The following is a 14285-nucleotide window of genomic DNA, read 5'->3' on the forward strand; positions in this document are numbered from 1 at the left end:
ACCCCGTGAAGTAGTATCAAATGAACGGGTTCCGAATATTCCAAATTAATGGTTTAGCCGGAACACTTCCATGAATACTTAAACAGAAAAGAAAAAAAGTAAATACTCCCTGTGTAGCAGAACCGCACAAAAACTTAATTCTTCTGCCAAAGTCAAGGCCGGAATACAAAGTTCTAAGACAATAACCCATTTTCTTAATTTTTTGCTTGTCAGTTCATTGTGGCTGATGAGTAAGGTATCACTCCATTCCGGCTGCCATTTCAAAATCGTCCTATCTCAAAATACTTTTAAAAAATTCCCCATTTTAGGATTTGTTACAAAAACGCCCTATATCAGAATTAGGTTGAAGAACACCTTATCTCAGAACGAAATTCCTTAACACCTAATTATGTCAAAATGTATTGAACTTACTCTTAGATAGGGAGTTTTTGAAACAAATTTTGAGATAGTGTATTTTTGAATAAAATTCTGACGTACGGCATCCTTGAAACAAGTTCTGAAAAAATGAACAAACCAACATAACTATATCAATTCACGAAATATTTAGTAGAAAATGAATTATTTCCCTCAAAACCTGTTGGCATTTACAATTTTATTTTCACTTCTAATATACTACTAAAGGCACTTTTGTACTAAAATTTTCGATTGAGGGAGATTGAATTATTCCCCTTTTTCCTTACTTCGTAAAAGCAACCCGTCCAGATGTTTAAACTTAGGAGTGTCAAAGCTCTGTCATCCATTGTGAATAATGACTAAGTGTGTTATCTTATCTGTCAACTGCCTGACAGGCTGTTCAATATGACTACTTTTCAGCGTTTTGACAGGCTGTTAAATATGGCGGCCCCTATCTTCAGCGGGTGATAGAAAGAGATACAGAATGAGACAGCGATAGTCATTTACAAATCAGGTGATCCAATCACTTTGGAATTTTGACGTTTATGCAGAAGATATCACACTTAGTCATCATTCACAATGCTGTCATCATAGGAGAACAAACCTGGAGTAATTGAATCATGCCTCACATGCCAACATAATATAAACGCACGCAAGTCATTTTCTGTCAAAAATGTTTCATGCACATACAACTTGTATGAGATCAACCGAAATTGAATTTGCTGCGTGAAAAACCAACTCGATTTCCAATTTTTGTTCTGCGTGACATTTAGATTTGACGCATAGTGTACAAGTACAAGTGTGTTGACTTCTTTCTGACGGCACTCGCTTAAGTGAGCATAACGGGAAAATCTGGGTTGCCATTGTTGTTTCGGTTGAAAACGGTCCATTAGGGTTCTGTGCAGAGACGTATAAGATTGAAACTGGGTTTATGTAGTCACAAAAGTGTTGCTCCTGTTCCACAGCATTTTAATATTATATCATGGCGAAAAGTGTTCTGTTCAGAGTTATTGATTTTCATTAAAAGTTTAATTTATTACGGAGGGTTACTCCTTTAAGTGTAAAAAGCAGAGAAAACGTAGAGTTTTTTAAATTATTGTGAAAAACTTTTTAATTTGTATTTCTGTACCCAAGTTCACTATATTTGTGTAACACAAGAATCTGGAGGTCAATTCCTTAGCTACGAAAAACTGAAAAATGTACACTTATTGAAAACTCATTTGCACACACAATTTACACTTTAAATTTAGTTGTGTTTTTAGGCACAAAATTTTGAAAATAAAAACAAAATTTTCATTTGTCAGAAAAAATGAAGAAAAAACGGCCTAATGTCAAAAAACCCTATCGAAATACAAACTGGCTTGTTTGTTTTTAATGAACTACGATGTATTTTTCTTGTATTTCGTTGATTTTTTTAAATATAGTTCACACACTTACATCAGTACTGAAACCTTATTGGCTCCCTCGACAAAAAATATAAGAAAAAATACAAGAAAAATACATAGAAAATAAAGTAGTGTCATATAGGAGTTTGATTTGTTTGCACTTACAGCACCATTTTATTTGCAGGAGACTTTCAAAGCTACAAAAATTAAGGCGGATTTTCACAGACGCTTTGGTTGTCTTGCATTCATTAATTCATCTGTCGGGCGAAGTATCGAAAAATTTACATAAGTTCTTTAGTTGCGTGCCTACGGTTTGACAACGCCATACGAAAAACAATTGCCGCCTTCCAATGAGTTTTACAGCTCCGGCTCACGCTCACTTCTCACGGGAATGCTCTGGATCATTGAGAGACTTGAAAAAACAGATGTCGTGAAATTTTCGCACACGTGAAATGTGATAGGCAGATGTCGCCGCTGTTTTTCATTTAACTCATACGGCGAAATGCTAAGCAGCGACATCTAATTTTGAAAAAGTAGGTTTATTAAAGGCAGCATTGCCAAACTAAAAAGAAGTAATTAACAAATTATCTGGCTCACAAATTGAACCAGACTTCTATATGGATTTATCTGGCTCAAATCGTTTTTGTTGCATTTACATGCAAAATTATTTATCTGGCTCAGGATTCTGCCACCGGATTACGGCGAATGAAACGCCGTACGTTTGCTTTGAAGCGACCAAAGCGTTTATACAATTTTTCCCTTATGCATTTGTGCAAATTTTTCCATGTTCACGTGTGGCGCTTTATATTTTGACTCTAATTTAAATAAATTTTGCTTTCCGTATGTTTCCGCATTGTAACAGGCTACAAATCTTCTAGTATTCTTATTTCCGCGGAAATATATGCAACTATTTCATCTGTAAATACTACTAAATTTTATTAAACTATCAAATGCAACTCAGCTTGAAGTACTCTTAAGTACCAAAAATGCAACTCTGGACTTGAGATTTGCATCAGGCAGGCATGCTTAACCAACGAACCGATATCATTTCGTTACGATAATTAACGTTAATAAACGAAACAAAGTCATTTCGTTTCGTTTATTAACGTTAAGAACGTCAAATTAACGAAATGATTTCGTTTCGTTTTCTGCCATATCAAAACGAAATCAAATCGTTTATGTTGATTATTAATTTCAAACTATGCTGGCAAAGCTGATTGATGGCGGAGTCATTAAAGGTGAAAGTATTAGCCAAGCTGATTGCAACTTTTCTCATGAATTTTGACAGTACGAACATTTCTCAGAGTATTTTTGACATTACCACCAACGAATTACACAAACAAATTACATGGAGTTTGTGTGTGTATGTGCGCTCGTTGTTACCACCTTACGGCTTCACCATGGCTATAGCATTGCCAGCACAATTCAAACATAAAGTATCACGTTTTTGTTAACGTTTTTAACGTTAACGAAAGCTTTTCGTTTCGGTTAAAAACGAGATACAATTTATCTTGATATTTTCTTTATCGATAATATTTCGAAGTGTTTCAACGGAAACGGTGGAAATTTTTTGATAAACGATTAGCTTAACGTTAAGGTGCATCCCTGGCATCAGGTGAGCGAGGCTGTTTGTAGTTTTGACGTTTATCGCTTAGTTGACACACTTGTTTAGGTACACTATGGGCAGAAAACGAAACAAAATCATTTCGTTAATTTGATGTTCTTAACGTTAATAAACGAAACGAAATTACTTTGTTTCGTTTATTAACGTTAATTATCGTAAAGAAATGATATCGGTTCGTTGGTTAAGCATGCCTGGTATAGGTACACCATGATACAAAAAATGGAGGTAGTTCCATTTAGTGTGACGTTAGCCACTTGACTTTTGCGGGGACAATGACAATTTCACCAAAAACAAGCTACCAGATTGAAAAATGTTACGAATTTTTCTAATTTTGATGGATTTAATATTAACGAATACGACTGAATTACTTTCATATTTATTTTAAATAAAAAAGAAAAAACAATGAGCGCCAAGCCTTGGAAATATTTTAATACGAAATATCAGCCTAGAAAAGAAGGTTTTTAATGAGTTTTCGAGCTCCCGAAATTTGTTTTGGTGGAAGAAACATGCATCGAAGTATGCAAAGCAAGGGAATATATCCCGTACGTTCCCAAGGCCGTCGGTTCTATGTACCGAAGCGACTCGGGATTTTCCCGACCAAGGACTGCCATTTCATTGTAACCCCATTTAATTTGTTGCGTCCCTCCCACAAATTGTTCTCCTCCCAGCAGCTCCTTGCAGCGGAACTGCTCCATATTCTCTTGCTCCAGGAAGGTATCGAACCCAATCCGGGTCCGTCTCCTGACCCCGGTCCTGAGAAATGGTTTTGCTGCATCTGCCGGAAAAGAATATTTTTAGGACGGGCATACTCTTGTCAGTGTGTCTCGTGTAAGGGATGGTTGCATCGGACAGGTTGTTCTGGGCTAGACCCCAAAACCAGACGTCCCGTAACTTCTATAAATCTTTTGTGGCTCATTGCTGTTCACGTCCTAGGACGTCCCGTAGTCTGCGCTTTAGCACCCCCCGCTACCTTCCAACAGCCCCGCTGCTCAGCAAGCCACAACAAGTACCCGCTGTTGCTCGCGCCCCACGGCGCCACCAACTCACACGGCTGCTCCCACTCATAACTAAAATCCCCGTAGTAGAGCCGGGAGCAATGCCGAGCATTAGCCCCTGCCCCCGTCTTCTTCCCCCCTCTTTTCCGACAGCAATTGTGTAGGTCAGGGAAACAGACTCTTAGTCCCTACCTCCCTTTGCACCGTTTGCCAGTACAGAATATATACGTTTGCGGCATCCGCCCAATGCAGCTCCTGCCATGGACGGTGCCACTTTCCTAGATGTTCTGGTCTCCGCGACGGCAACCCCCCGACGGGTTTCATTGCGCCATGTTGCCAGGCCGCATACCCAAATACACCGGGTACCCCAATGCCTACCCAAGGACGTCTAGTCCCAGGCCCTTAACGGTAATCGCGTTCTGGCCTTCCACAACCCAGGCGTAGTCACCCGTCACTTACCGTAATGGATTAACTGGGAAGATCACAGAGATAGGCGACTTCATGAAGCGGCACAACATCCGCATTGCTGCGATTCAAGAGACAAAACTCACAGCAAGATCTGCATTGCAGACCTGTTCTGGGTATAATGTCCACAGAAAAGATCGCGAGAGCGGAAATGGAGGCGGCCTCGCGTTTATCATACACCACACTGTGCAATATCATATATTTGATCCCAACATCGACCGCAGGGACAGTGTCTTAGAACGTCAAGGATTTGCTGTCCGGTCGGGCGATGCAAATATAGAAATCATCAACATCTACATCCCTCCTGTCACCTGTTGCCCTAGTGCATACCGCAAACTGCGTCAAATGGCAGCCGATGGTAACATTGGCATCCGACCACCTGCCTATACTTATTTCGCTCGAGCGTCCCGCCGACTTCGTCGTCGCAGAAAAACGCACTTTCACTAACTTTAAAAAAGGAAAGTGGGACGAATACAAATCCTTTACAGACAACTGCTTTGCTGCCCTCCCTATCCCAACTGATGCCCGCCAAGGGGTCATTGAATCCGCCTCGGCTCGTTTCATTCCCGCCGTTAGAATTCTCGAAATTCGGCGCCACTTCCCGGCAGAGGCCGCAAGTTTAGCGAGAGAACGTGACCTTATAAGACAGCTCGATCCATCAGCACCCATATAAATTGCGGTTTAAATCAAAACCCCCACCATAGAAAAGTACTCGTAGCGCTAGACCTATCAAAAGCTTTTGAAAGGGTCAAGCATGGCTCGTTACTGCACGACCTGGAAGGTTCTACCCTTTCCCCATGTCTTAAAAGGTGGACCGCAAATCATCTGGGTGGTCGTTGTTGTTGTTGTTGTTGGTGGTCGGCAGGTATCGGTGCAATTCAGAAAAGAAATATCAAAGCCAAGAAGAATTAAACAAGGGGTGCCTCAGGGTGGTGTCCTATCCCCACTTTTGTTTAATTTTTACATATCAAAACTACCTTCGCCACCAGAAGGAGTTACTATCGTTTCTTACGCCGATGACTGCACAATAATGGCCACAGGCACGGGCCCAAAGATCGATGAGCTTTGCAACAGAATAAACGGCTACCTCCCTGATCTCTCCAGTTTTTTCGCTCGCGAAACCTGGCATTATCACCGACTAAATCATCCGCGACCCTATTTACAACTTGGACGTCCCAAATGTCGACAATTTTGAACATCCACGTCGATGGCACTACGCTACCGACTGTCCTACACCCCAAAATCTTGGGTGTGACGTTTGACAGGGTCTACATTTTGGTGAGCACGCAGCCGCATTGTTCCGAAAATCCAGAGCCGTAATAAAATCCTCAAATCCCTTGCTGGCAGTACTTGGGGAAAAGACAAAGAAACGCTTATTACCACATACAAAGCAATTGGCCAGCCGTTTGCGTGCTACGCGTCCCCTAAATGGTCGCCAAGCCTAAAAACTACCCACTGGAAGAAGCGACAGGCCTGCCAAAATACTGCGCTCAGAACCGCCGCGGGCTGTCTTCTTATGTACCCAGAACAACATCTACATAATGAGTCGAGAATACTCCCCATCAGGGAGAGAAATGAGATGCTAACCAAACAGTTCCTGTTGAATACCCAGAAACCTGGGCATCCCAACAGACATCTGATTAATGAGCCAGCACCGCCTAGGGACTTAAGGAGTCATCTTCGTAAGCATTTTGAGGAAATACGGCACCTGAGAACTCAGCCGTATGAAGCAAACACAAGCAGTACCCAAACTTGCCCAAACAGTACCCAAAACTTGCGGAAGAGGAACGCATACTCCCCAGGGAAGCGCGGGTCACTCTGGCTCAACTTCGTTCTGGATACTGTAACAGGTTAAACTCTTACATATCCAGAATCAACCTCGACATACAAAATGTATGCCCCGCTTGCAATGTGTCCCCACATAACACCAACCATCTCTTTAATTGTAATGTGGAACCAACGCTTCTAACACCCCTTTCATTATGGTCCACCCCTGTCGAAACAGCAAGTTTCCTTCGACTCGCGTTAGAGGATATTGATGACAATTTGTGATCGGTCGCAGCTATTAGGTGGGGCGAAACATTGCTACAACAACAACAACAGCCCGTACGTTTGCACAGAACAAACATACACGTTGATCAATTGCTTGCTCAAAGGTCCTTATAAACCGACACCGCAATTTCTTGATAAATTGGCCACAGGTCCACATTTTTTATTTTTTTTATTTATTGTATAATTCAAGCGTTGCGCTTTAGGAGGGAATCGTTAGTTCTTTTTTTAGGGAGAACATTACCCTGTAGCTCTGCAGGTTAGCTACTAATTATGAGAGTGTTTTTGCCCGTTGTACCAGAGGTCACTTGGGGCAACCCCTCCTATACACATTCTGTGCCCTTTTAGCATCGAAATAGATGTGCAGACTTTGGAGGTACAACTTTTCTCAACATGCCTTGAGAAATATTCACTGTAGGGGCATGATGCTTAGCTGTAGAGGCCATGCTAGAACAATAGGATTTTTCATGTATTTTTTTCTGTCTAGGGGTCAAGCTGTCATAAAGATATGAGTAATTAACCAATGCATGAGTCATTATCCACTGTTTTTCAATAAAATTGCATGTTTTACTGTATTTTCAATTGATATGTATGCACATAAATCGTGCTAAAGCATATTATTATTGTCTCAGATGACCATTGCGTTTTCATCCCAAAGGAATTTTCCATCCCGAAAAACCACAATTTCGCCTTAAACAGTAACGGTATGGCAACGCTTCTGGCAAAACAACAAACATTATGAAACTTCAAAAATCCCCAAATACGTCAAAAAATTTTGAGTGGAACTACCTTCTTTTTTGTATCATGAGGTACACTATGATTTGACGTTTGCATACATGTTTAACATTAGGGGGACTCATGTAACCGTATAAATGCCTTATAAATTGTGTAAACGTATAAATTTATCTAGTGCGTAAACGAACTGTCAAATTTTGTATGAAAAATCATTTACACAATTTGTATAAATTTACGCGCACATTTCATTGTGTAAACGCGGTAAACTCAAAGGAATGCAACCTTGCAGACATTACAGCAGGCATTTTCATCAGAAATCTCCAACATTAGCAAGTCATTTACAAGTATATCTTAGTAAAGACGTTTTAGTTTTGATTTTTCACTTAATCGTGGCATTTTTTAATTTGTATAACAATCAAAAAAATGTTGTTCGGCAATAATACAGCCGATAAACAATCAAGTTTATCAAGAGTATTACTAGGTGCGTTCATATAACAGCGTGTGTAAATGGATATAATTTTACACCTTATAAGTTTATATGCTTTCATGAGTCCCCCTATTATCGCAACGCATACTTATTTCGGTTAGGGCAAAAAACGCCGGTTGTTTGCGTGCGCTAAAAAAACGCAGTGCGGTTTTATTAGGTTGGCATGTCAGAACGTAAAAATGGGGGGGACATTTTTTTCAATAGGTAATAGCAATTTTTTGGTCAATTTATCAAAGATTTTTTATAACAATAAAGATAATTCCCATACATATTGAATACGTTTTGTTTTGCTTTAAGTATTGTTTTGATAAAGAAATCCCTATGCGAAAAATCATTCCCATTTTGTAAAAAAAAATTTGAGTGTAGATCTGATCACAGGTTTTCAGAGTAACGATGGCTTTGGTAAGAAGAACTCTCCCCCAGTTCCTCCGTGGATTAGCCAATGCATCTAGAGAGTTCCTACACAGCGCATACTACTCCATCACCAAACTTAAATTAACTAGTCTAAGTCTCTTAACGCTTCAGTCGCATCCATACACAAGCACATTTGAAGAGTAATTGTTTTCATAGTAAACTTACCATATCCTTTGATCTGATGTTGGCGTAACCAGCTACCAATGCATTAGGGGGTGTACTCACTGGCAAATGGAAGGCCATACTGCATGCAAGTCCAGCTGGTAAAATTAAGTACAAAGGATGAATTTGAATGGCCACTGACTGTAAAAGTAACATTTATCAAAGATGCAATTTTTTCTGTAATACAATAATTAATTTACCATTTCAGCTAAAACAGGAATAATTATGTTAGCGATTGCCACATTAGAGCTAAATGCCGTCAAGAATACAGCCACAAGAATAACAACCAACAAAAGAATGGGATGAGATAAGTCCTTAAGCACAACCAGAGCATTGCCAATCATTGTTGCCATCCCGCTTACCTTGCTGCCTTCAGCAAGTGCAAATCCTCCACCTGTTCGCATTAATATATACATAGGTATGTATAGACAAAAATATATATGTATGTACATTAGGGCGGGTCAAATTGTATGGGGAAAAATTTCAGGTGCACATCCAGTTTCTGAAGCTATGGGTCATACTGAGTAATATCGTCCATGGGACCATAGATCTGAAATGAATTTCGAGCCTCCCTAATTTTGTTAGAAAATTTTATATCCCAATCCGAATCCGAATATTACATTTATTTTCATGTATTTTATTTGTGAGCGGCGCTATTCGGATTGGGATATAAAATTTTCTAACAAAATTACGGAGGCTCGAAATTCATTTCAGACCTATGGTCCCATGGACAATATTACTCAGTATGACCCATAGATTCAGAAACTGGATGTGCATTTTCAACAATAAATTTGACCCACCCTAATGTACATACATAAGCAGGGGCTATAACGGGCGCTTTCACCAAACACAAGTGTGGATCAATAGTGGAGTGATAACTTTTTGAACGCAGCGTTGAGTATTGACATTTTAAAGTGTTGCTTATGAATATTCTTTTTCTTTTTAATAGTATAGTGAAGTGAAAAAATAATTTAAGAGAACCTTTTCCTTGAAAATTATGAATAGTTATTACGTTTGACTGTTGGCTCAATTCGCCTTTCATAAAAAAAATTATATCACGCAACTGAAGGAAACCAGGGCCCGTCATACGATCATTGACTGAAATGAATTTTCACAATAACTATGCAACTTTTAAACTGCATATTTCTTAATAAAAATTAGTCCAACTAAAAATTATAATTAGGCAATTCACAACAAGGTCTCCTATTCGCTGTATGTGCTCTAATCAAATTTTATATTAGAAACCATGGAAACAACTGAAATCTTTAAATTTTTAATAAACACGACACTCTTGTGAATTGCCCAATTAAGTTTGGATCTAATAAGCACTATTTATTGCTAGTTGACTTATGTAAGTATGTCATCAAGGCTATCCACCAATTCAGAGCTCTTGCATGGCGGAACCATGCAGGTGACGGCCGGAAATCAGCTAATTGATACTTTTTTAGTATCGAAATACAAAAACAAAGTACATGGAGTCTTTATTTATGTCTGTATGTATGTAGCGGTGCTGCCACCTTGTATGGTTCCGGAATCAGCTATTGTCATTAAAAAATTTAGTATCGATCAGAGATCGTAAAACGTAATAAAAGTCCTGGTTGCAACGTGTCAATAAAAAAAATGTTGTTTCGCTGAAAGCGGCTCGTTTCTGAAAAGTATATAAATGTAAACTTATAAAACTTTTTATAAATAGTTTTCTTAGGCTTTTTTAAAACGATAGATTTCATTTCAATTAATAATTTCTATATTATATATGTATGTACAGATGAGAGTACCCCTTAGTGTTGCTAATATTCGTTACACTGCCCTCCACCTAAGTCTGATCGTCCCGATCAGAGAAATCTCTCGATCTAAACGCTGCCAGCCTTTCCAAATGGCCCACTTTCATTTTATTATTTATTATTTATTATTCAATCAGTCTAAAAAGTACAGGCTTTCTTACAGGCTAGTTAAAAATAGAAAAGAGTTCAAGCTTAAACTTATGTAAGCTATTATTAAAATTAAGAACACTGCTATATCGATTTGCTAGATGTATAGTCTTGGATATAGGCTCATTCATAGCATAGTTCGTTCTATGAGTTGCTTCGATAAATAGTCTATTATTCCGTAGATAACGTGGAGGAACATACGGAATGAATAAGTTTGATACGTCGGAACAGTTGATGTTAGATTTTATAACATTACAGACAAACGTGAGTGAGAAACAAGTTCTTCTGTCACACAAAGCCTGAAGACCGAGCAATTTCCGCCTGCTAGTGTACGATGGGAGACCATCGGGCCATTGAAACAAACGCAATGCAATTTTTGTAAAAATTTGTTGAACTCTCTCAATTTTGTGCGAGTTAGCTTCATAAAATGGATTCCATATTATTGAGCAGTATTCCAGACGACTTCTTACCAATGAGGTATAAAGTGCCTTCAACATCATAGGGTCCTTAAAATCTTTTGTGTTACATGTAATAAATCCAACCATTGCAAAAGACTTCGAGACAATGAAATCAATGTGACTTGAAAAGGAAAGTTTAGGGTCAAAAATCACACCCAGATCTTTAATTTCATGACAGCGATTCAGAGATCTGTCATTTTTTACAATATGAAATAACACAACATTTGTTTGTGTTTAGGAGCAAGTTATTGTTTGAGCACCATTCGGCAAAAGAATTGAGATCGGATTGTAAGCTTAAGTGGTCGGAAGTATCACGGACTCTTAGAAAAAGCTTGACGTCGTCTGCAAACATTAGACATTTAGCGAACTTGAATTGTTGAGGCAGATCATTGATAAAAATTAGGAATAGTAGAGGACCGCAATGGGTACCCTGAGGGATTCCTGACCAGGCGTTGATAAGCAAGGATGACCTATCGGCTCCATTTGACACATATAACATCCTGTTTTCCACAAAACTTGAGAAGAATTTTAACAGGTTACCATTGATACCGTACATCGCCAGCTTGTGTAGCAGTATAGAATGATCGACCTTGTCAAACGCTTTAGAGAAGTCCGTATAAATAACATCAAGTTGCTCTTGGCTCTCAAAAGCACCGACAATTTGATTGGTGAGTAAAGCTAAACTGGTGGAGGTGAACCTTCCAGGAAGGAATCCATGCTGGAACTCAACTATAGCATTACCGATGTAACCGAATAGTTTACCATGCAATATATGATCGAATACTTTTGCCAGAGTACTCTGCTTAACAATCGGTCTGTAGTTGCATATATCATTGCGGCTACCAGATTTATATACGGGATTTATGGAGCATAATTTCCATGAGTCTAAAAAACTTCCATTTCTCAGGCATTCTCGAAAGAGAAGCGCCAGAAGCTCTGCAATGGTGTTCGAACATATTTCAAAGAATAACGGAGAAAATCCCTCAAAATCTGATTTGGTGCTACTTGGCAGCTTAGTGATCGATAGCAGATCTGCAGTAATATCAAAAGAAGAAATTTGAGATTGGTATCCAGAGTGAAATACCGGAATTGGTGAAGAGGTAAACTTTGAATATACCTTCTGAAATAATTTGGCAAACAAGTTGCACGTATCTTGCGTATTGCTGGAGACTTCGTCATCATACTCCATGGTCATGATGTCTCTTGGAATTTATAACCGACCAAACACTAGACTGGCGGCCACCGTGGTGTGATGGTAGCGTGCTCCGCCTATCACACCGTATGCCCTGGGTTCAACTCCCGGGCAAAGCAACATCAAAATTTTAGAAATAAGATTTTTCAATTAGAAGAAAATTTTTCTAAGCGGGGGGTCGCCCCTCGGCAGTGTCTGGCAAGCGCTCCGATTGTATTTCTGCCATGAAAAGCTCTCAGTGAAAACTCATCTGCCTTGCAGATGCCGTTCGGAGTCGGCATAAAACATGTAGGTCCCGTCCGGCCAATTTGTAGGGAAAATCAAGAGAAGCACGACGCAAATTGGAAGAGAAGCTCGGCCTTAGATCTCTTCGGAGGTTATCGCGCCTTACATTTATTTTTTTTTTTTAAACTAGACGGATTTGTTTTCAATTTCGATTCAAGTTTAATCATATATTGCTTGAACAAAAACTTATTAAGACAATCAAATTGCCTTTTAAGTGTAATGTAATTAAGTTGATAAGTTTCATTAGAGCTATTTCTATATCTTTTGAAGGCTTTATTTTTTCTATTTTTAATATTATTAAGTTTTGCATTATACCAGGGTAGTCTCTTACTAGAACTATTACGTTTTAAAGGTATGAATCTCGAAATGGCTGATAAAAGTATTTCCTTGAAAATTCCGTAAGAAGACTCTGGTTCATTGGAGGAGTTCAAATTAAAATCACCTAAGTATATAATTTCATCAGATGAATTACAGTTATTCATAACACAATTTAAATTATCTATATGCTTCTGATAGATAGCTAAGTCACTACTTGGTGGAATATAGGACAGTAAAAAACTAATATTTTTATTACCAGTAAACTTAACGCTTATACAAATTTGTTCCACGTCACCATTATTATAATCAATTACAATTTGCTTACTACATAAGTCAGCCCTGACCGCAATGAGAACACCGCCTCCCCTTTCGAGGCCAGTGGCGTTTGGACAACGATCTTTGCGAAATATATAGTAATAATTGTCGAAAAATTCGCTGGATGAAAAATTTTCGGTTAGCCAGGTCTCTGTTAATGCAATTGTATCGTATTCATGTGATATTACATTACGATATAATTGTGATGATTTCGTACGCATACCACTCACATTATGATAATAGAGCACATAATTTGCTCTTGAATCATTAATAGAATTAATATTAACGTTAGATTCTACTCCTAAGACTTCAGGGAAACTACTTTTCGGCGGAGCCGAAAAGGGCAAACAGTCACCCCAGCAGGCCAAAGTTCAGGTTTGAGGATTTTACTACACCAAGATTCTGGAACACCAAGTTTGAATGTAATTCGCCTTAGTGATTCAATGGCAATACCTTTTTTTATCAAGCCCGTGGCAAGATACGAGCTCTCTTTGTATACCAGAATGTTTACATACATAATCGACAGTGTTATCAATCGTGACTGTTGGCAAAAATGATGCAATATATAGCCACTTAATCTTGGCAACACTTAGCTCAGAATTTTCATTTGAGCCAATAATACGCAAATGTTTGTTGTTAACATTTTTCCTTGAAGCAGTGTCTCCATGACGATTGGGTATATCAATGTTATTGCTGTTGTTAGTATTAACACCAGCATCAGTAAAAGACTCAGCTGATTCTTCAGATGTAGAAGGTGGCCCTGTGTTTTTTTGTTCGCTCCTTGCTCAATATTTCCATCACATATGGTGCTTTGTTGATTTTTATCAAATTTCTTCCTCTTCACAACCTCTACCCACTCATCATTATTATTTTCAATGTCAGTAACATTTTCATTGTTACCGAACTGTACAATATTGACACCAGCATCACATACATTAGATGATTCAGAAATGGGGAGGAGAGAGGAGATGTTGTTGTCGTCAGTGAGAGTAAGAATTGGTAAAGTGCGATCAATTACAATATTAGAATTGCAAGTTTTGGATTCAGCATAAGAAGGCAAACGTTTAGCTGGAGTACCAG

The 14285-nt window shown here is 38.8% G+C and overlaps 1 protein-coding gene across 7 annotated transcripts in view; it reads right to left on the bottom strand.

The window, feature by feature from the left end:
- Positions 1-14285, bottom strand: part of Indy (I'm not dead yet) — a 329958-nt gene that overhangs the window by 4656 nt on the left and 311017 nt on the right. For all 7 annotated transcript variants that reach the window (XM_067791205.1, XM_067791202.1, XM_067791206.1 and 4 more), the window contains 2 exons: positions 8910-9103; positions 8713-8850 (listed from right to left, as the gene is read on the bottom strand). In XM_067791205.1, coding sequence (XP_067647306.1) covers positions 8713-8850; positions 8910-9103 — 332 coding nt within the window. The remainder of the gene's footprint in view (positions 1-8712; positions 8851-8909; positions 9104-14285) is intronic.

Source organism: Eurosta solidaginis, chromosome 5 (genome assembly GCF_040869045.1).
Source record: "Eurosta solidaginis isolate ZX-2024a chromosome 5, ASM4086904v1, whole genome shotgun sequence".
Lineage (NCBI taxonomy): Eukaryota > Metazoa > Arthropoda > Insecta > Diptera > Tephritidae > Eurosta > Eurosta solidaginis.